The sequence below is a fragment of the Choloepus didactylus genome, chromosome 3 (genome assembly GCF_015220235.1).
Source record: "Choloepus didactylus isolate mChoDid1 chromosome 3, mChoDid1.pri, whole genome shotgun sequence".
Classification (NCBI taxonomy): domain Eukaryota; kingdom Metazoa; phylum Chordata; class Mammalia; order Pilosa; family Megalonychidae; genus Choloepus; species Choloepus didactylus.
In genome coordinates, this window is record NC_051309.1 from 117,637,070 (window position 1) to 117,661,141 (window position 24,072).

Consider the following 24,072-nt stretch of genomic DNA (forward strand, 5'->3'; position numbering starts at 1 on the left):
ATGTTAATTTGGCAAAATGCTGTGTGTGGATTAGGCTAAAGGTGGTAAAAAGAGATAGGCAATGGGCTGAGTTAGTACTTTGGTACCTCCGCTAGAGCTAATACCCCATGGTGTTGAAGGTTTGTAGTTGTATCTCTTACGAAGGCATCTCTTCAAACATACTTGCTCTTTCCTCAACTTTGTGCTACTGATTTGCCAAACAGAGACCATCAGTCATGTTTTATGGAGAGGGGAACTGGTCCTTTCTCATCCTGCTGCTAATGTATTAGTATCTGCAGGCTTTTCAAAAGGAGAAGAGAAAGGTGAGATGTCAGAAATTCTCAAAACAGCTCCCAGGCACTCTCCCTCTGCTGGCTTTTCTCTTCCAAAGATCCTCCATTTCTTTCCAGGCCAACTTTCCTCATGTTTTCCCTTCTTGAGAACCTCTGTGGAACATTTTGCCAGGAGAGCAGAAACACGTTACAACTAAGCCTATGTTTTTATCTAAGTGATCGCCTCACCCCTTTCCTTTTAAAATGTGCCATTCAGTCTCCTCCAATAGTTTTGCTGTTTTAGTTCTGTGTTTCCAATTAGACTGTAAACTCTCTGGGTAAAGGTTCAATTCAGGTCTTTTTGTTCGGGTCTTTTTTTTTTTTTTTTTTTTGAAACACCTTTTTATTCCTTGCACATACCCCTCTGTGCTATGGCATTTAGATGCGCAATAAATACTTGTGTGGTTTTTCTGTTTGCTGCCCATAACTGTAAATAAATACTGCCTGTACGTATTGACTGTGCATTTTAACTTTTTTTCCTTTTTTTCCCCCATTAAATAAAGGCTTAGCTCTCACCACTTTGAGATTTTCCTCCTCATTTTTTTCCTGAAGTTATCCTTAAAGAGGGACTTTTTAAATGCAAAGGATTATGCTTAAATTGTACTGTGTACTCAGGGTGGGGACTAATTACAAGGATTGAAAACCTTCAGGTGGCTGGATTCTGCTAGATGACTAAAATACTACCTTCCTAAATTGAGAACAGCTGGGGCCTGTTGCTAGCAAGTATAAAAGAGCTGGTAGTGGCACTCTGTTGAACAGAAGCCTTTGCTCTTTGAAGCCTCTTGAGCATAAGCCGAAGGTACCGTTTCCTCATCAGTGCTGTGGTGAGTAAGCTCACCAAGCTGGCCCTCTGGATGCCAGTTTCTGTTATTTGGCAAAAATTAAGGTTACTGCATCAAAGCGTTTACTAATTTACCATGTCAATTGTAGTAAATTATTTTATCTTTCAAGTAACTAGTTCTACTTGTATCCAAACGAGTCAATAGCTAAGACTTATTCTAGCTATCTTATTATCATATTCTTATTTTGAAGACACTGCTTGCGTATAGTGTGCATCTCTGAAATAAAGATGTAAACTGTCATTTTAAATATCCTGGATGTGTAGTTTTTAACCTGAGTCTGTTCTTAAAAGTGGTCACTTAATAAGACTTCAGTTTTGTAATAAGAAAATTAAGAATTGGCAATTTTGACAAATACAGGGTATAACAATTCAGTACACACAAGCAGCTCATCACAGGTATATATTCTTTTCTTAAGGTTCATTGACAAGTTGAACAGTCTTCGGAAGGAATGATGTGAACTCTGGGCAAGTTCTAGCTTATTATGACTTCATGGCTAGCAACAAATAATGGTGTCTGATGAAACGTTTAAGATGTTGGGTCCTGAGTTTTATTCAAAGAAATTTAAAGGGAATTGATATAGTGTTCCTATTAATATTGCCATCAGACCAAAAAAGAAACAAGAATTCCAATATAAAACAATTCAGTTTTGTAAATAAATTTGATCTCAGAAGCTTTAACTACATTCTGACAATAATATTTATAAAGTGAATGGCTTTGGTATTTCTTTCCTTATTTTAATAATACTGTTTGGATGGTTGATGATCAGACAGTCACAGTTTCTGAACAGAGTTTTGTTTTGTTTTTACAGGTGTGAAAGGAACATCTTTTGGGAGAAGAGAATTGGCTTCCTTCCCGAAAGTGGCGAACGTTCAGCCTATAGCACATGGGAGAAACAACAATCAGATGACTACCTTCTTCGTTTTGTATTAGGAAACAGAATTGTTTGTAAGTGTCCATGGTGACCTTGGAAATAGAAGGAGTAAAAATTTTAACTTTCCACAGATAACAAGAGCTTTACCATCTCCTTTTGGATCTGAAGACTGAGACGATGGATATCATAGAGACAGCAAAACTTGAAGAACATATGGAAAACCAAACCAACGATCCAGCAAACACTTACACAAGACCTGCTGAACCTGTTGAAGAAGAAAACAAAAATGGCAATGGCAAACCTAAGAGCTTATCCAATGGACTGCGAAAGGGCACCAAAAAGTACCCAGACTATATCCAAATTGCTATGCCCACTGAATCAAGGAACAAATTTCCTTTGGAGTGGTGGAAAACTGGTATTGCCTTTGTGTATGCTCTCTTCAACCTTGTCTTGACAACCGTTATGATCACAGTAGTACACGAGAGGGTCCCTCCCAAGGAGCTCAGCCCTCCACTCCCAGACAAGTTTTTTGATTATATTGATCGGGTGAAATGGGCATTTTCTGTATCAGAAATAAATGGGATTATATTAGTTGTATTATGGATCACCCAGTGGCTGTTTCTGAGATACAAGTAAGTAGATCTAAATATGTTTTTGGGTTTGCTGTTAGTTTATAAGTGAGCGGATGTGTAATTGAAATTATCTTTCTCATATTTACCTAATAAAGTGAGTCTTACCCAGGCATTTGTTGAAAGGAAGCAATAGAAGGATTTGCCACATTGAATAAATTCGGTCAATAGTCAGGAAGTGTTTATTGAGCAACTTTGTATGAAAGTGGTTAGTGTATAGCAGTCCCATGCTGGGTGATTCATAGTTTATGAATTTAAGGGGCAGTTCCTGATTGCAAACAACTTAGTGCTACAGTATTTCTATGATAAATCAAGAGACTCAGAAAGGAATGACATGCACTTCATCATGCTTTTGTTATTTCAGGCCCTTGACAGGTGGAAAAAGGTACACAATAAGGTTTTTCTCCATTACTCAACAACGTGATGACTGTATTGGTCTTAGAGTCAGCAGGATGCTTTGAGGTTTACCTCTGTTCAGGAGTTTTCACATTTTACATTTCTTTTGCCTATTGGCAGTCCAGTCACAAGAGTTTGTTTAAGAAACTGAATTTAGAACTGGTTCTGTGTGGTCTGGGTTTTGAATTTCTAAAGTAAACTGGTGCCGTCAGTTTTCCCCCATAGTACCACAAAGGAACTCTTAGTTCACTAGTTTCAGACTCCCCATTTTGGACTAGCAGGAATCAGGAAGTAGTAAGCCAGGTACTTTTACCTTGAAGATGTTTAAAAATTGGACATACCTCTGAAGTGAATTCTGGTTGCTGATTCATAAAACAAAAATAAAATTTTAGTAATTTGATCAACTAAAATATAAGTATGCACAAAACTGCCTATAAACTGGGGCTTTTTAAAATGTGCTATATACTAACTTAGTCGCTACAATTAGAAACTTCAAGGTCAAATAGTCAAATAGAATTTTACTTTTGAAATTTTAGGAGAGAGAATTTATGCTGCTGTTTTTTCAATTGGTTGTTTCTTTGATATTAAAGAAATTCAATCTGTCTTTGCTAATGAGGTCCCCAAATGCAATTTTGCAGTTTTGAACTTATTTCACAAACTGAAATCATTCCTAAGCATTTTCCTTAATATATCTCTCAGTATATTTTAAAAGTGTATCTAAATAAAAGATATAGCTTTGACTTGTCTCACTTAGAAGAAAGTTTTGCTGCTATGGTTGTTTGTTATGCTAAAAACAAAGAATACATTTGTTGTATTTATACTAAAAGGAAAGAAAAGAGTGTTTTTCTTTTAACTGTCTGGAATTGACATTGAATATAAGAAAGTCAGGCTGGGCTACAGATGTTTGCTGAATCCTTTCATCTAGAGCAAGATCTTACTCATATGTATGTGAAAAGAGAAATTATCCAGGGCCTCGTAAGTAGCTGGCCTCCACCCTAAAGCACAGTCGTCACCTCAGTTTACTTGACTCTTTGTCTAAATGGTTGTTAACGCCTCTCTGTCACTACCTAAGCTTTTACCATGTCGAACTCTTGGTCACGTAGCTGGGCCACACATTTCGGTGATATCTGCTGTTTTAATAACAATTGATCCTCAAAAACTTGTGGAAGGAAAAATCAACACCAGTTTCCCTTTTTACTCTTAATTTACAATTGGATCTTATATTTTAGTCACTAGTGGAATAAGCTTTATAACCAGTTTTGCAAGCTCCAGCCAAATGAGAAATCCTACTTGGTCTCTTTTTTAAATACCTTTCAAAGATATGGAAAAAAGTCATTAACAGTCTTTTGACTAAATAAGGCTGCAGAGTGAATGCCTCACCTTGTAAGTTTTCTTTTCTGAGTACTGCTGAACTCAGAATGCTGGAATGAACAGAATTGACTCATAATATTCCCTGCTTATTATTTCACCTTGTCTAACAGCATGGAGCACAAATCCTGAGAGAACTCTTTTTGAATCTGGGGTTAAATCAAAGTAAATCAAAGGGTGAATCACTGTTCACTTAATTACAGGAATAGACTCAGCATTTCTTATTACCCATTACTTTTCAGTACTAGAAAAGGCAGAGTGAGAATAGCAAGGCTTTGAAAGAAATGCTTTAGGATAAATAGGTACTCTCATCTCCCAGTCTAGGTAGTGTTCCTGTATTTTGACCCTAGGAACTGTGTGGAATAGTCTTAAAAATGGCTTTGGAGACAGGCCACTAGAATATTTATGTGTACATAATTCTTTAAATTAGAAGCCCTGTTGGCTACCTAAATAAGACCTTGATCCTTGTTAGAACCACAGTCTTGGAAGAAACTTGAAATCTCCCTCATGTCCGAAACTGCAACTGTTTGTCCAGAAGTCTTTGATCAGAACCAGGTTTAAATGTTAGAGAGCTCTGGAAATGGGAGAGTTGGAATAATAGATTTTTTGTAGTAGGGAAATTAAAACCAGTAATCTTAGGGGCTTTATAGAATCCTGAAGACCTCAGTCATCTCTTAAATCCCCAGAACCCAGAGCTTATAGACCTACCCCCTAGATACGCCACAGAAAATGAGTTGCCATCTTCAGTTGGCAGTGAGGACACCCTGGAGCCCTGGGTGCCCATGAGGCACGATGCAAGTGGGCAGAGCCTTCCCTCTGGAGTGCAGTGTGCTCAGAGTCAACACCTGGGATCCACTGCCTCACAGCAAGGGCAAAGCGACAAAGGAAGAAGAGCAATGTCAGTCAAGACAAATATCTGCACCAAAAAAAATATAAGATGAAAAGGACTTTTGGCTTTGTTTTTGTTTTTTGCCCTGTTTTGGTCAAGACTGAATAAAATAAGAGTAGATGAGTCGGTTTACAGCTTCACTATTAAATGTCCTTCAGTGATACAAGGACAATTTCAACATCTTTAAAATTTAATTCTCTGAAAAATCAGTTTAGTCATAGAGAAAATCATTCATGCCCAACTTATCAAAATACTTGTGGATGATCCCCACATAAGCCTTACGTATATAACCTGGGTTAAATGAGTTGTCACATATCCCTGTGTGTCCAATTATGTAATATCGCCTTGGTTCATTAGTTAATTCTTCCATGACCATGGCTCGCTTATATCTTTGATATGTTCCCAAGAGAGGGTTTTATTAATGTCCTGAGCTGACTAAAAACAGAGAGAGGTTCATTGAATTCTCTGGCAATGAGTGACATTTTTAGGAGAGGTGATTATCTAGAACCCTAGGTCTATTTTTGCTTCTCCTCCTGCCATTTCCCACAAATTCATTCCTTTTGAGCCCCAGACCACCTGGCTTTTTGGCAGTTTGTGCATCTTCATTTGAAGTCTGCAGTGCAATCTCTCCCTGGAATTATAGGGATGGGCAGCTTACAAATAAGCCTTTAAACAGTGTGAAACTGTGGTTGGTTGGTTGGTTGGTTAATGCCATTCTGTATTAAATTATCCTTTATTCTGTTAAACATTGTTTTATATTGCATTAGGAACAAAAACAACCAGTAAACTTGTTTTTCCCCACCCCTATTTTTCCTTCAGGTCAATAGTGGGGCGCAGATTCTTTTTTATCATGGGAACTTTATACCTGTATCGCTGTATTACAATGTATGTTACCACTCTACCTGTGCCTGGAATGCATTTCCAATGTGCTCCAAAGGTAAGCACCTCTGAATTGCCATTTAGAGGAAATCAAGAAAACAGTCATTGAACACCTACTCTCTATCTTACATTTTTCTAGACACAAATGTGTTAACTGAAATCTAGCAAGTTTTCTATTTTTCTTTAGATTTGGGGGGAAGAAATTAAAAATGTATTCCTGAAGTGTAGATTATTGTGCATAAAAAATTTGTTTTCTGCTAACTGAAAATTACATTGGCTCTTTGAATTTTTCCTTTTTTAACTTCTTGTTTTCTTATTTGTTCAAGAATTCATTCTGCAAATATTAAGCTCCTGTTGTTTACCAGGCACAGAAGTAGCAGCAATCACCAAAACAAAGTCCCTCTTCTTCTAAAACTTGTATTCTTTTGGGGATGACAAACAATAAACAGACAGGTACATTCGTAACTGGTCAGGTAGCGTTGAGTTCGGTAATTGTCAGATGAACTATAAAACTGAGTAAAGGTGGAAGGGAGTTTGGGGGTAGTTACTATTTTATGTAGTGATCAGGGAAGCATTTAGTAAGAAAGCATTTAGGCAGGGACCAAGATGAGGGGTGAGCCATGTGGATGGCATGAGAGCCCCAGACTGAGAAAATAACTTAGTCCCAGCGGGTTCCAGGAAGAGCAGTGAGGCCATTGTGGCCGAGAAGTTGCAAGGGATGCTGTAGGTCAGAGATCCCAGAGGGCCTCGTGGCCCACTGTGAGAACTAGGGCCTTGGTGGTAAGCAGCAGAAATGGTGAGAAGTGGTTCTATTCTAGATTTTTTAAAAAAAAAAAAAAAAACACTTTGGCTTTTCATTAGGTTTTTTTTTCCTTTGGACTTTTAATTTTTAAGCAATTTCAAACTTACAGGAAAATTGCAAAGATAACACAAAAACTATATGGAGAACTCCAATATTCTGCATTTCCCCATCCCTATACCCAGATCCACCAATTTTAATATTTTGCCACATTTATCATATCATTCTACCTACCTGTCCATCCATCTATCATTGTCAATCCATCTATCAGTCTGTGTATTTTCTGAACATTTGGAAGTAAGTTGTATGCATCATGCTCCTTAAACAGAGAACACTTCCATGTGCGTTTCCTAAGAACGAGGATGTTCACGTATGTAACCACTTTAAATACAGTTATCAAGTTCAAAAATTCTAACATTGATATAAAGCTTACAATTATATTCCAGTTTTTTCATGTGTCTCAGTAATGTTCTTTTGACTCTTCTCTCCTCCCTTTTTAGATCCTGTCCAGCATCACATATTGCCTTTGTCATTGTCTCTTTTGTTGTTGTCTCTTTTGTTGTCTCTTTTGTTGTTTGGATACCACTAGATGTGCTGTAAGTTAGAAATGGGGTTTGAGAAAAAAAAAGTCAGGAATGACTCTGTGGTTCTCATCCTGAACAATTGGAAAGGTAGAGTGTCCTTTTGCTGAGTTATAATGTGAGGATATGTGCTGAAACTGTCTCAAGCAGGAGTTAACAGTTTCTCCAGTTAGAGTCAATTCTTAAGAGAGATGTAAATCACCTGAGACCCCTGTGTGCCCTGGTTTTTAAAATGGAAACTTACAAATTGTGTGCTTTCTGGACAAGGGAATGAAGCCTAACATCATAATTTACCGAACGCTAAGTAGATGCCCAACATGGAAGGAAAAATAGAGTTGCTCTAAAGAAGTCAACAATCTCTCTTGCCAAATATAGTTGTGGTTTGGAGAAGCTGTAATTTTGCAAAGCCATCAAAGCAGAAAGTATCTGTAGCTAAGACAGTGCACATATTGAATTTGAACATTGGCTGATTTTTATTGAAACTGAATTAAAGCCTGGGATGAGTTCAGAAGCATAATAAGCACTTCCAAGAGGTCATTGCAATGTATTAAATGGAGAAATGGCCACAGAAATGAAGGCGAGCCCATCCTAATAGTAGATGAGGTTTGCAGGGAAGAATTTCTATAATTACAGAAAGAAAGTCAATTGAAGATTGTCCTCTATGGAATGGCAGCAATTTTCAGAAGCCATATCAGTAAATGTACGGCTGGATAACCAAGCTACAGATACTCATACAGAAGCTGTTAACATCCTCACTAAACATCTCCCATGTTCCATTGTCAGGACCTCTTGCTGAAGCATAAGCAGGCTAAAAGAAACACAGATCAATCTTCTTTGACTAGAGGTGATGTGATGTAATATAACAGGAGTCACAGTTGTGTTCTAAATTTGTTTCAGCCACTGCCTTTGAGTGCTCCTTAGATTTTTGTGGTTTCAAGGCTATTACATTATCCACCTATCTCTGTTGTGTGTGGCTGACTTTCTAGAATGCCTTTCATGACTATGAGCAATGACAAAACTATGTATACTGAACCCACTCACTATAGGAGGGTGTCAGATCTAGTCACTGATACCTAATAAAATTTATTACCCACCAGATCTGATCACTACAAGGACAACCCCATTGATAGGTCCTTTTATGAAATCCTTGGCTTTCACAGTTTTCCAGTTACCTTCTCCTGGAACTAACGTATAGTTCACTTTAACTCCTTTGCTTACTATTTGCTTCAACTACTATCCCATGCATTAGTTTATAGTCACAAAATGTGTGTTCTTCAAACTGTGATAAGTTTTGACCCAGATACTAGAGCTCACATATAATGATGTAACTCTTCAAACCTATTTTGCCATGTACAAGAGCATTAGGCTGGGATAGCAATATACCCCTTCCTGAGAAAGCTTCCTGGGGCTGACTCTCCCTCCTACTCTGGCTATTAATGTCCAAAAGGCTTCTTTTCTTAATTGAAGGGGCAGCATGGATGGTTTCTGGTTTGGTAGCAGCCAAGTTGGCCTCTCCTGTACCTAATTTATTTTTGTGGGAAGTGGTGTCTAGAGATCATGATCTGAGGAGTCCTTAGAAGACTTGAGCTCCTGTTTGCCTTGCCTCTTTTGATTGATACTTCTCTTAGCTTTCTACATTTTCAATTCCATATCTAGTATTGGTATAGAAAAGTGTTTGCGAAGGAGAAAAATAATAGGAACTAGGGTCTTATGTGATATGTGATGGAGTGGGGTGGGGAAGACAGGGTTCCAGTGAACTAGAATAGAACTAGGAAAAAAAATAACCCATGAATCCTAGTCTTTATTACTCTCCCCGTGGCCCCCAGTTTTCTTTCTACCTTTTTTTTTCCATTCTTTCTTGATGTTCTGTTTAACATTCATACCAAGCATGATCTGACATCTCAGGATAGTAGTGACAGGATTGAGGAATTAAGAACTAAGAAAAGACAGAAAAAGCAAGGGGGGGAAATCCTTCCTCAGTTATATAAAGGCATATTGAATCAAATGCTACCAGCCATCTCTTCACACCAACACTGCTGAAAGAAGCAGGGAAGAGGAGAAAGTATGTAGCTTATTTTAGTTCCTAGTGTGCTGATATTTTTGAATCCGTCTAATCCCCAAGTAAAGGGACTGATGGCTTTCTTTCTACCCTTGAAAATGAGAATACAGAGTAAATTCATAACTTATGATGGATGGATAAGTAGAAAATAAATTATGGTTTGGAAATTAAGAATGATGTGTCCTTTTTAAACTGGGAACACAATGGTCAGGACAGAGAGAATGTACTTTTTTATTTTATCTCAGTGTTGACAGTTATTTGTACCAACTTTGTGAAAAGAAATTCCTGAAGGGTTGTGGCCAATCTGATAAAGCATGTGGCTTGATTCTATCCTCCCTATTAAGGCCACAGCACGTTACTTGGTTACTTTATGTTGTCTGTAATGCCCTTCTCCTGAGGTCCTCTTGTCTTCTGCAGCATAGATCCTTTATCCTCTTCTAGATTCTGTCTTCTCAAGGCAGGAACACGTATTACTTGGCTTCTTTTGGTTTAAGGACTGTTTACTCTCAGTTTCACTATCTGGGCTTGCCCTATACAAACTTTTGAAGGTAAAATTTCTTCAAAACCTCCAGTTTCTCACGCTTCCCATTAATGCCAGTTTGTGTTTTTTCTATGCAGAACCTTACCTTCAACTGTCAACCAACCATGATGTGTTTACCTTTTTACACAGGTTTCTTGAATACAGAAAGCTTTTAAGATCCATAATTTTTTTTTTTGGTGGAAAATTTTTAGGCACCCCAATAGATGTTTTAGACAAGGAATCCTGCCCCAATTCCTAATTATATTTGATTGGAGGTTTTCTACCTGCTTTGGGGGCTGACTTAATTTCTCCACTCCTTGTCCAAGTTTCACAATTTATAGTCTTTCTATATTTCTCTTCTCGTGTATTATAACAACCTTTGAGCATCATTCTTCTTTGCTTTTCAAAGTTTATTATGTAGATCTTGTTTGCTTTGTATTAGGCTAATCTGAAACCCTCCCTCTGGCCCCACATAATTTCAGTATTCCAGTTTTCTATGGCTACCTTTTTAATGAATTCAATATACTATCCTTTCCTGTATACTTAAGTTCTAATGGGATATAAACTTTGGACCATTGCCTCAAGCCCCAGCCCCAGCCATCATTATGTCCCTTGAGTTAACAATTCGTGTTATCACGGAGGCTCTAGGGCCTCTAGATCCTGTCCAAGGGTACTCTCTCCTGACCACTTGCCACAGCACATGAGTTACTTCTTTGGGGATATGATTTTTCCTGATCAAATCTTCTCATTTCTTGAAGTTGCCAGTCCATCCCTAATCCATTCTGTTCAAGCCTACTTAAATTATTTAATTTGTCGCAGCTCCTCTTTTTAGCTTTAAATGTTTTGATCAGACACAGCTATATGTACCCATTTAATACAAGGTACCAATATATGGCAGAATGTATGGCAGAATATTATTACTGTGGTATACAGCTGAATCAAATATTAACCATCCGAAACCCTGACTTCCCCCTGCAAAAAGGAAAGAAAGTGGCTTTGATCTGCTTTTTAGCTCATAGCTGTGGTGAAGTCATTGGTTATTAATATTTTTAAAAGCTTTGCCCAAGGACACAATACCACCAAAACATATTATTAGTAACACATTGAATAATTTAAAACTTGTCAATAAAATTTGCCAATACAATGAATAAAACCCAGTTTAAGAAGCTTCCCTCTCCTCCCCTTTGGATTCTTTCTGACCTTTTAGATGAAAAAACAAAAGAAGCACAACCTGGTGACCTTTCCAGTGTCACACAGACTGGGATGAGACATTATTTTATAAGCTTATAAATTTTCTTGCTAATCTTCTTGTGTCATTCAGCTCAATGGAGACTCTCAGGCAAAAGTACAGCGGATTCTGCGGTTGATTTCTGGAGGTGGATTGTCCATAACTGGATCACATATCTTGTGTGGAGACTTCCTCTTCAGCGGTCACACAGTTGTGTTGACACTCACTTATTTGTTCATCAAAGAATGTAAGTAATAGCTCATTCCCACTTAATCAACTGCTGTAGAGGGAGGGATCCTTAGGCCCTGAAGCTCCTGGGAGCCCTTATTCTGTTGATGTGGATAGCTATGGAAGGTATATGTGCATGTATGTCTTTATATATATATATGATAATATATGCACATAGCATCACTTCAGTTATTCACACATGATTTGAACCCCGAAGGCTTCAAACCTGACCCTGTCTTCTCTGTAGCTTTAGCATGCCTACAGCAGTCTTCCTCCTTGTTTAGTACTGCTTAGCATTTGAAAATCTATTTTAATATTTGAACTAAGGAGAAAATAATTAAGTTTATGGCAAAAAGAAGACATATTCTAATTCCAAATGTAAATGACATTTGAATTATTTGTATGACACTTCCATTCCATTATTCTACATAGTTCAGTTGTTTCCCCTTTTAAAAACTTATCCTTGTCCCACTGTATTCCAATTTTATCATTTTTCATCCACTTTCTACACTTTAATTGGCATCCTTCATGGAACATTTTGTTAATACTGGTCATTCTCTTAAGAGATTGTCTTTCTCATTCTAAACATAAAGGCCAAAATGAAATATCTTTCCATATTTGTATGCTTAATTCTCACTATATAAAATACTTACGTATCCTGGTGGTTTTTATGACAAGAGTCATATCCTTTTCATTACTAGCACATCTCATTTTTAAAGATTTATGAGGTTTTGTGTGTATTTAAACCCATCACCTCAAAATCCTTTGAAATAGTGATGCTTCTTCCTTCATTTTTACAGTTAACACCTGGTCAGTGTTAACCTTCATTCTTGAATATTATCTTTAATTCCAACATACCCCGTGCCAGTGTGTTTTTAAAGTTTATCTCCGTTCTCTTCACTTAGTGTATTGTAAAAGAGGTCGTTAGGTAGACACCAGCAGAAGGACATCCCATCCTTACCCTGCCCCCCAGCCCTCCTCCCTCTGCCCTCCTCCCTTGACCTTTCATTAAACCATACGGCATTAGCCTGATCTAATTGCACTGTGGGCATCAGTGTTATCTTCCAGTGATGCAGAAATGAGTTCTTGTCCCATAGATTGCCTGGGGATTTAGGCTTAAGGATAGTATGACAACGATTTGAGAGTGTTTTTAGTAATGAAGTAAGGTTGTTGAATATTATGAGAATTTTATAACTTCTGTGTTGTTCCCTGTGTCTTACTTGACTTTAAAGACTGGAGTCTTCTGCCCTTCCCCTTGTTTGTACCCCCTCACTATATGAGGTGTGGGGAGCAGAGGCGACAGGAACCTGCACCCTTAAATTTCACACACTGCATTTCTAATACCTAGTTATTGGTTCCAGGGGAGGCAAAAGTGGGGGAAGAGTGATTGTGTTTTTTATGGTTCTGACTTACTCCAGCTTTTGCCAAGGAAAGTTCCTTCTTACAGAAAATCAATCATTTTCCACTCCAGGGACGATCTTCCCTCCCATCTAAGAATTATGAAAAGCTTATGGTTGGGAAATGTACATGGAAGTATTATGTGTTCCAGGAGCATGATGTATACAGCTGGATTGATTGATGGATAGATAGAATGATACAGCAAATGTGGCAAAATGTTTAAATTGGTGGAGGAGGGTATCAGAGGGATGGGTATATTGCAGTTTTCTGTATGGATTTGTACTATTTTTGCAGCCATCCTGTAATATTGAAATTATTACAAAAAAAAAATTTAAGAAAAAAATCTTATCGAAGAGGGTAGGGGGAAGAGTTGCGTGTTAGAGGGAAGCCACTGTGGGTTGAAAATCATAAAGCAATGACAAGAAAATACCCCATGAAACTGAGAGTCAGGCCAAATAACAGTAACGCTAACAATAGCAAGCAAACCCAAGTTCGGTATTAACTTACTCTGTGCCAGGCACTTTCTATCCCAGTTTTTCTGATGAGGAAACTAAAGCGTAGAGAAAAGTGAGTGATTTGGCCAAGGCCCACATCTAGTAATTGGAAGATCCTGGTATTCAAACTCATGCAGACTGACCCCAGAAGTTGTGCTCTTAATTTTTTGACCATATTTAGAATTTCAGGAAACCCAAGCTGTCTGATCTTATAGAATTGCCAAGGGTTAGTCTACTTACCTATAAACAAGGTATATTGCTCGTTTTTCTTCTTTCTTTTACCTCAGAGCAGCAGTGTGGCAAATTGTGATTATTTTTACACTTTAATGAAAGCCACAGAGCAGGTAGAGACATTTTCATCCTAAGACATAATTTTGGCTTGAAGTTTTTTAAATATTGTAGGTTTGCATTTAGCATAGAAAGAATCATTCTGCTTGTTATAATTTTTGGTGAGAAATAAAATGGCAAATCACTAGTGAACTTAACATGAACTCAATGTTATCCTCACTCTGTACTTAAACAGGGTGTTCCATGTTTATCCTTGTTTCCTATTCAATTAGGAAAAACAACCAACTTCTGAAATACACCATGTTCCAAGTAAGCAGTGGTTCTGGTGGTTTCTTTGAAAGTTCTACTTCTAGAATTAGATGCATCATTTATCTGTTTTTTGCTTTTCTGCCTTTTAATTAGTTTGAACTCTTTCCTTATGTGCTCCATTGTAATGAATGGCTTTAAATTTAGTTGTGGTGAGAGCAGATGAAAATGTGGGAGCAGGACCATTTGAGGGTTAAGGAAGAGAGGGCTTTATCTAATTGGGCAAATATTATAATTGGGACCAAGTTTCCTCATAAAATTAGCCTGGAAAAAGCAGCCTTGCCATTAGTATCAAATGTTCTGCTAGTTAAGAACACTTGTTTTTTTTTTTCTTAAACCTTGCCACCATACAAAGTCCATAGTTCAATGATAGCTGGGGCTAGAGTCCCACGTAGTCCATGAAACTCATTAATTGTCATCGCCTTTTAGCCCGGTAGAATTCTTGTGGGTAGAATGAGAGAGAAGAGAGGAATACCATTTTGTCATCTGCATTTCAAAATGGTTTATATTACATCTTTTCTTTCAGTCTGCCAGTGTTTTCAATTAATGAGCAGTATTCCCACTGTGGTAGCATAATAAGTAGTACATTTTTAGGGGAGAGTGGTGCCAGGGTTTCCAACCACCCCTAAAACCTAATTTTCAGCTCCACAGGTAGGAAAATGATCTTTCAGGCCACCTCCTTACTGGTTACCTACTTCAGCTTTGCTGCTTGTGTATAACCAAATACAAAATAGTTCTGGTTTGCCCACAGACTTTGAGCTTCTAAAGTAAATACCAGATGACCTAAAAGCACGGGAAGCAGGGCTGGTGTGAGACTTTAGGGAGGGGAAGGGTCTGTGGTGCTGGAAAAAGCATCTTTGTCCTGAAGGGGGAAGCTGTAGCCAGGCAGAAATGTGGTACCAGTGTTTCTAGTTCATCTGGTGTGTGTGTGTGTGTGTTTTTCCCCAGAGAAGTCAGAAATACAGATTTTTGTGAAATCCCCAGGTTTCTATATTGTTGGTTCAAACTTTTATCACTGAGCCAAACCTAACAGATATGGGGCTGGATTTGGCCCCCTGGCTGCAAGATCCAGGTCTCTTCTCTCAGCGTTAAAATTCTAGGATTCTGTGAGTTATCTGCCAAAATTTAGTAGCAGGGTGAAGCAGTTGAGGAAGTAATGAGGAACACATTCAGAATCAGAAAGTCAGATTTCCAAATGCAAATTCAGGTTTATTTTCTTATTATTCCAACTTGGGACCAAAATAGCAACAACTATTTTACCCAGAAAAAAAGTGAGTTTTTTATTTCAATGATACCTCATTTGGTCTTTCATCTAAATTTCTGGAAATGGATGCTTTCCCTATTCAACCATTCTTCTACACCTGAAAGTAAATATCACTATGATTGTAAACATAGTTAAATATGAAATAAATTTTAGTTTATCGGATTATTAACTCTTATTATGAAGTAATAAATCTTCAAAATTGAGAGAAAAAAAAAGAACAAACGAAACTAACTTCTTAGAGGTGAGCTCTGGTTCAAATTATACCTGTCATTAATGCTTGTGAGAGAAGGTGTGGGGTGTCAGGCCATGTTTATCTTGGTGAGTGTGCTTTATAGCTGCTCAGTGTAATGACCTTCTTAGTATGTTTATCGGGAAGACTAAAATCCGTCAGCAAATGATCAGGAATCCTAAGGTGTACACAGGGAGTGCTTTATAGTTGCTATTGGAAGTAGCTGTATAAAATTGTTGAGAATCGAAACAATGCTAGCTACACATGCCATCCTTTTCTTTTCCTGGAGAAATCAAAGTCAATTTTTATATGACCTAAAATTCTTGTTTTCTCCCTCTCTCTTCTTCTCTCTCTCTTTCATAGACATAAACTACCTTTTCTTTTGCGCTCCTACAGTTTTTCTTTCCAGTTGGGTTCTTTACATGAGGCAATATAAGCCAATCTCTGCCAACCCATATGAAAACATGTTGTTTTCTTCCTTATTGAAGAGCTCATTAGCAGTGGGTGAGACCTGGAGTATTCAGTGCTACCACCCTCCCCAATGAATGACCATTTACCTGCCACCAGTGATCCCCCTTCCCACCTAACAAATCCTGGGTGGGTCATAGTGGCTCGTTTTTTTTTTAGTTCTTGCTCATGAAACAACTTTTTAATATTTGTACAGTTAATCACAGTCATTGTCCACCACAGGATTCACTGTGTTATACATTCCCGAGTTAGAACCTCCAGCTTTCCGTCTGGTGACATACATGACTCTAAACTTCCCCTTTCCACCACATTCACATACAATTCAGTACTGCTAATTACTCTCACAATAACATGCTACTGTCACCTCTATCTATTTCCAAATGTTTACGTTCAACCTAGTTAAACATTCTGTACATATTAAGCAACCACTCCCCATTTGTTAGCCTCATTCTATATCTTGATAACCTGTATTTTATATTTTATGTCTATGAGTTTATATATTGTAATTAGTTCATATCATTGAGATCATATAACATTTGTCTTTTTTGTCTGACTTATTGCACTTAACATAAATGTCCTCAAGGTTCATCCATGTTGTCACATGCTTCAGGACTTCATTCCATCTTACTACTGAATAATATTCCATCATATTCCATTCACATTTTGTTTATCCATTTATCCGTTGATGGGCACTTGGTTTGTTTTCATCTTGTGGCTATGGTGAATAATGCCACTATGAATATCAGTGTGCAAATGTCTGTTCACATCCCTGTTTTTGGATCTTCTGGGTATATAGAGTAGCAGGATTGCCAGGTCGTAAGACAGCTCTACACTTAGTTTACTGCCAAACCATCCTCCACAGTGGCTGTACCATTTTACATTACATAGTGGCTCATGTTTTATTATCAGTGTTCTCCTTCCAGTGATTTCTTTACCCTAGATCAGTCTACTTAAGGTCTTGAGAAGAGACTGCAATTAGTAGATTCATCTCCAGGAATCTCATTACCTCTGTAATTTTTTTACTGTCCAGATTCTCCTCGTCACTTCTGGTGGTATCATTTAATCTGCTGGCTGCTGAGTGCTGCTGGGATCATCTGCATCCTGGTGGCCCATGAACACTACACTGTTGACGTGATCATTGCCTATTATATCACAACACGTCTGTTTTGGTGGTACCATTCAATGGCCAACGAGAAGGTGAGGGCAGTGAAGATCCTTTTCTTTAAATGCGAGGGGCCCCTTTTCAGACAGTGAGGTTTTAGCTGTTAATGTGAATAACTGCTGTTTGCCACCCAAATGTGTGGTTTGGTACAGTTCACTTAAAACTGATGTCCATTATTGCTTCTTAAAGCAAACAAAAATAAAGAACTTCACAAATATAAATAATATTTAAACGTAAAATTATAGAGCACTGTAGGTGACCAATCCAACTAATTGGTACTAGATTTGAAGAAGGACAAATACAAAATTAAAATGTAGGTACCTTCTCTGCAGAAGCATTGTTGTGCAGATGGATAAGACAAGCTTCCTGCCCTTAACGAACTTAACATTCATTGTGAGGAAAATCAGTAGCTGTTTTTCCAAAAAAAGAAAACAACAAAATAAGTGGCTTATGAATTACAGGATTGGTGACGTCTTTTGGTGATATTGTGTTCTCTGGCTTCCCTTCTTAGCATTCCCTAGTTGTTTCTGCTTCTTCCTATTCACGGAGCCCCTTTTCTTTCTTGCCCCATTCATTCTTAAAGAGCTAGCCCAGACAGCCACCTCCTCTGGGAAGCCTTCCCTAACTCTTGCTCTCCTCCTCTAGCCTAGGGGTAGAATTATCCTTTCCTCTCCTTGTGTTTTCTTAGCCTTGGTGTGTGCCCTTGATATAATAGTCTGTGTACCATGACTTATCTTGAATAGCCTTGCTATTATTGTCTGGCACATACAATGTTTGCAGAGTGTGTGAGTAGTTGAAATAAGTCATTTCCAAAAGATATAAACCCAGATCTTGTGTTTGCAATATTATCGTTGTTGGTGATATTTACCAATAAATGCCCTTTCTGTGGATTACTTTTTTTCTTTCTGTAGCTCCAGTCTAGTTCCATCTTCCTTCTTATACTCCCACCTAGATGCTTCCTGGTATCACTAAACCAAAATTTTCATCTTTCCTCTTAAATATGTTCAACCTTCTGGGCTCTCCTTTCACTCTTCTGTCTTCCTTGGCCTGTAGATCTGCCCATGCACAGATTCTGAAAACTATTCCTCCTGGATAACTTTCACATCAATTCCTGAGTCTCCATTCTCATTGCAATTGCAGGCAAAAGAAATTTCATGAGACACAAAGAGGAAAAAGCACTAAGTATGGTGGGGGCACCAGAGTGGCAGCCTCTAGGGGGAAGGTACGAAAATGGTTGCTGCCAGATGATCCTATTCTGCTGCTTTCTCTGTTAGGTTACTGTGAATGGCAGTTTAATAAGAAAAAATTTAAGATACAGATCATGAATAATATTCTAATTTTATTTTTCTCCTACCTTTTACAGAACTTGAAGGTCTCTTCACAGACTAATTTCTTGTCTCGAGCATGGTGGTTCCCTATCTTTTATTTTTTTGAGAAAAATGTACAAGGCTCGATTCCTTGCTGCTTCTCCTGGCCACTATCCTGGCCTCCTGGCTGCTTCAAATCGTCATGCAAAAAGTATTCACGGGTACAGAAGATTGGTGAAGATAATGAGAAATCTACCTGAGGAGCAAAACAAAAAGGCATCAGCTCTTACACCAAAAGAGTTAACGCTATAACCAAAGGTATAGTTTTGTTTTTTATTTTAGAAGAACTGACTGGTAAATGAAGAAGTGGACCAAATTTTATGTAAATGATTAGAAAGATGACTGAAGTATTACCCTTTGACTGGTTTTTATTCATCCTGAGAAAGATACATTCTCCTGCAGCTCTTCATTCATTGGTAACAGGCCCCCCCAACTGGGATTTTTACTAATGAGCTTGTTAAAGAGGTGCCAAAGAACCTATTCCCCCTTCCTTATCCTTTCCCACTAAAGCCCTCTACTTCAGAATGTTGAATTTTTTCCTCTCAAGATCAGGAGAATTGGTTAATGTTTTAAATAAAATATCTGGATGTATACAGCTACTGTGTAAATAGAATAACCTAATGTTGAGAGTGGTTGTCAGCATTAGGCTTATTGGTGCAAGAGGGGAGGTCCATGGGCTGTGAGTCAACTCAGGTGAACTCTGTTTCCACCCTGTTGTGTGCAAGGTCAGGGGCAGGTCTGGGAATGTGTACGCTGCTACCGCCCAATGCACTGTGTGTCACTTTTACTTTCTTTTTCACTAACTTTATTTTTTTAAATGTGATCTAAATAAATATGGAAGTATTTGGCACACCCACCGATTTTACATGTGTGTAAATACTTCACTTTGAAATTGCTATGGCAGACAGGAAACTGGCCTGTGTCAGCTAATGGGTGATCCTCATGTACACACTTGTAAATTTGACCCAGTGCCCGAGTGCAGTCAGCTGCATGAGCTCAGGCTGAAAACAGGCGTGTGAACTGATGCTTGTGCCACTTATTGAACAAGCCTGCATTTCCCTCCCAGGCCAGGTCCTGCTGTGAGATCTGCGTGAGGGCTCCTAATTGTACACGAAATACATTTGGTCACGATTCACTGAAAATGATGTTTTCATAGTTGCATAGTGCTATGAAAAACCAAGATGGAGGCCAAAAGCTTAATAGGTCCAGTTTCATAAGCTGATCCTAAAGACATACCACAATAGAATAATATTACTTTTACCCTGTGAAAATTATAACATGGTGCTGCACTATAATCTACTATAGGAATCAGTGTGTCAGACAGTTACAGCTACACAGTAAAGGGGGATAATTGTTTCTAAATTTCTTTGAGGTGATGCAGAAAAAAAAAAGGAATTTTTTTAAATCTCATCAAATTATATATTGTAATGCTATTGAATCTTTTGGATAATTCTTTGCTTAATTCCTTAACTACTTGAAGTTTTAGGGGTTCAAAATCATCAGCAATAGAGCACGAGGATGGGGGATTAGTGAGAGAGGAAGGAGGCATTTACATTTATTTAAAAGTGAAATTTTCTCACCTTTTGGAATGAAAACTACCCCTAAATTTATCATTATTAGCAAAACTAGCCAGCCTTGATTAGGAACACAAAATTGGTCTTTAAATTGGTTGGGAAAAGCACAATACAAATCTGTTTGGAAGAGTCATCATCTCTTGGTGCTAAAATTCTGAGTGTGTTCTTAGTATGGCTCTTTCTCTGTGTAATAGAAGAATCACTAAAGGAATAGGTAATTGCATTCAAAGGCAGGAAAAAAAGGCTCTCCAGTTACTTAAAACAAGAAATGAAACTAACCATCCTTGGCAGGCATTGAAATGCAAGGATTTTTCTGGTATTTGTTATTAATAATAAATAATAAATAAAATAAGTTATTAAATAAATCAGTTTATCTGTAGTCTAGCTGATGTGTCTAGCCATAATTCTACATAATAACATTGATTGGTTGACACTTGTAATAGAATGAAAACACTGAGTGAAAAACCCTGTTGTCTGATTATGTGGAAAAGCATCTGACACAGAAGCCTGGGTTTTGCTCTCCTACCATTGGGATATTTTTCTGGAGCCTCTGCTTCAAATAAAACAATCAGATATACCCTAGAGCCTTACTCACCTGTGTCTGGGATCACCCACCTTTTTTTCAATTAAATAAGGAAAACTATTTAAGCTTTGTAAGTCATTCCTTATTGACTATTGGCAAGCCTTGAAACAATAAACATTGCATTTGAGTCAAGTAATCCAGGTTTTAAAAATAACACCATCACCTCTTTAAAGAACTTTACAAACATCTGTGACCCCACATGTAGACATTGCTGCTTCCGTGTTCTTTGCATGTATAGCTCTCTAAATATATGCTGAGGATGCATATCATTTAAAAACCATGCAGAGGGTGTGGAATCAAAGTTTCACATTGGGAAATTAAGAGAAATAGTGAAACACATTTACATTTAAGAGAACAAACTTGAGATTTAACCCAACATGCCATTTTGGAATACAAAACATAGACACTTACAATCTCGCCTTTGAAACAGAGTGAATTTTTGGAGCTTCTTTAAGTTCTTTGCCAGTTAAGATACAAGATCTTATCCATTTGCCTTGCTTTTGTAAATCAGTACTCCTGTTTGAAGCTTTTCCTTTAATTTAGTCCTTCTGTGAAACATCTATAACATACAATACCTATAAATTATGATGCATTTTTATGAAAATGTATTCCTCTCAGATTCTATTGTTTTGAGCCTCTCCGCTAGCTCTGAAAATAAAGCACTACTTCCCTATTTCTACCTGAAGTAATTGTGAATTTGTTCTTTAATTTACTGGCATCTGGGGAAACAAGTTTTGCTGTGGAGGAAGGCTGTTTTGGGGAATGAGCCTCTAGAATGCTTTATGGATGATGTTGCACAGGGTTCTTTGCTGTATACCAGTGCCCCCTTGCGGAAATATGTTACATGGGTTTTAGTAAATAGGTACATGGGCTTGGACCACAAACTTGCCACTTTTTAAAGCATATTCACCAGTTTTTAAAAGACTTTTTTTTCCATTATCTTTGCCAATAATCTGAAAGTATCATGTGAAAGGAGTTATTTTAAAGTCATTTTAAACTTTCCCAAAGGGAAAACGTGTTCAGATTTATAGGGAGTTGCATTTGTAATCTTTTATCCATTTGATCAAAGAAAAATTGCAGACCATTATTACCTCTCACAATCACAATCATTAATGTCTCCCTTTATAACTACCTACAGCTCTGTTGACTTTGAATCACCAAATTGTCTGTCTTCTATGTTTTTTTTCCTTCTTGCCAAACTCATACAGTTTCTTTAATTGAGAGTTCACATCTGTTCCTTGAATATTTCACCCACTTTTTTTTTATTGTTTTGTTTGTGTCATTGTTTTTTGTTTTGCACTGTTTGATTAAAAAATTAAAGATGGTGTTAACACACTCATCTCTGTAGTGTAAAGAAGTGTGAGAAAGAATTTCTCAATAAATGAGTTTACATGTTTAAATCAAGCATATTGTAAGTAATATGTCTTGTATTGAAGGCTTTTTCTATTTGTGTGTATTAAAAATTTGTTATTTTTTTTAAATGTCATGTGGCAATAATTTAAGTTCTTTGATTCAGTTACTAAAAATATTCTTCTATTAAGAAGTGCTCTTGACTTCAATACCCAAAACACTGAAGGTCATGTATGTCAAAGATACCCAAAGATAAGTTTTTATGCAACTATACACCTTGTAAGTTCTGAATTATTTTATTCTAACTATGCTGTTCTCTAAATGAATCATGAATGAGAGTTGTTCTTTATTGTGTAATTATTTAGAACTGCCCTTTAGGGGAAAAAGAAGAAATTATGAACATAAGCTAATCTGGTTGCCAAGTTTTAATTCATTATTTAGTTTACCTCCTATGCAATGATTAATGCTGCAAAATTTATGGCTGTGTTACTGTATATTCACAAAAGAAATATTACAAGGTTGGAGAGGTAGCAATTGCATTCTTTTGGAAATTTACTGTACTGTTTCAATGTGTTAAGTGCCTTGTTGTAAAGTAAAATTTCAAGTCTAGAATTCATTATTTTCCTGACATATATTTTTCATTATGATATATATTGTATGCTATTGTAATAGATTTATTAAATGCTTAAATTTTAATCAAGTATATAAATTTCAGAAGCTCTTTTCTCCCACCCGCCAGTACCTTAATCATTGATCTATCATATGTGGTTTGAATTCTTGTTCTTTTTTAAAAAGAGGAAATTATCTTTGTTTAGAAATACATTTTTCCATGCTTGTGCTTTTGTGTTTGTAAACTTACTTCAAGAGGAATTTAGGTATGTTAACTGTAGTTTATACTTCTAAAATGCCAGTGTTTTACATTTACATTTTAAGTGCCTAATTGTTAAATCTAATTTATGTTTATATTCTAAAAAGGATGTATACTTCTTTCTAATCTCTTTGGTTTTGCTTTTTAAAAATGCAAGATCTTATACTTTGTATTTACTCAATAAACCAGTGACATCAACAGACCTTTCAAAAGAGTATTACTGTTTTTTTCTGTTTAAATAATGTGGTTTTAAAATAAGAGTTCTTAAATTTATTTAGTTTTACACTAAACGACAGGAGGGTTATTTTGTTCAAGCCCAATTTTTAAATTAAGCTGATAACCTTTAATTAATGGGTTTAAGGTAGAAAATAATTCACAACAATATAACTTCATACACGGGGAAGAAATAACTCAGTTACATATATCATGATTCTGATTCTCATTGTTCACAAGGGGACAAAAACATTAATTCTTCAAGGAAAGCAGAATTGTTTCTGGCATCCATTTCTGAGTGAAATGTCATCCTTACACCTTCAGGGACAGGATGATGCCCTCAGTTGGACTTCACTAGTAATTGTAACAGGAGGTTTCATTAGGTTATTGGACTCCGTGATGAAACGTGAGGACATGACCCAAAAGGCATATTTAGTAAATGCAATTCAGTGGGGTTGGGTGAATGGTGCAGGATAAGATAATAAGGTTCAAATATTAAGTTATTGGATATAGTTTAATGTCAAAGAAAAAACCTGGACAATATAAAACAGGTCAGGATGACTTTATTCAAAGCTGTATGCAGTAGAGGAGAGAGACTAGAAAGCTTTACAGTGATAGAGGGAGAGTTTAGAAGGCTTTCAAAATAGGGGAGAGAGAGGGCTCAAATCTCCTGAAGTAGAGGGGTCCTGTAAGGGGAGGTCAAGCAGTGGGGTGTGTCCATTACATAACATTACCTCCCTTCCTTATTGTCAAGGCCAAGTGGAATGTGTTCCATCTGGATTCTGTAAGGACTGAGGTGAGGGATGGCAGGGACGTAGAGTCAAAGAAAGCCTGTCCAAAGTTTAGTCACTCTAAGGAGAAATTAAGAACATCCTGGGCAGTTACAAGTGGGTGGGGGATTTCTTGAC

General features: G+C 37.3%; 1 protein-coding gene across 10 annotated transcripts in view; it reads left to right on the forward strand.

Moving 5' to 3' along the window:
• The window catches only part of SGMS2 (sphingomyelin synthase 2), a 95,676-nt gene extending 72,528 nt beyond the window's left edge, over positions 1-23,148 (forward strand). For 9 of the 10 annotated variants that reach the window (XM_037830417.1, XM_037830419.1, XM_037830414.1 and 6 more), the window contains 5 exons: positions 1,962-2,656; positions 6,126-6,243; positions 11,466-11,619; positions 17,078-17,244; positions 18,573-23,148. In XM_037830417.1, coding sequence (XP_037686345.1) covers positions 2,202-2,656; positions 6,126-6,243; positions 11,466-11,619; positions 17,078-17,244; positions 18,573-18,776 — 1,098 coding nt within the window. In that variant the 5' untranslated portion in view covers positions 1,962-2,201 and the 3' untranslated portion in view covers positions 18,777-23,148. The remainder of the gene's footprint in view (positions 1-1,961; positions 2,657-6,125; positions 6,244-11,465; positions 11,620-17,077; positions 17,245-18,572) is intronic. The other variant, XM_037830423.1, reaches the window with a different exon arrangement.
• Positions 23,149-24,072: the final 924 nt, after the last annotated feature.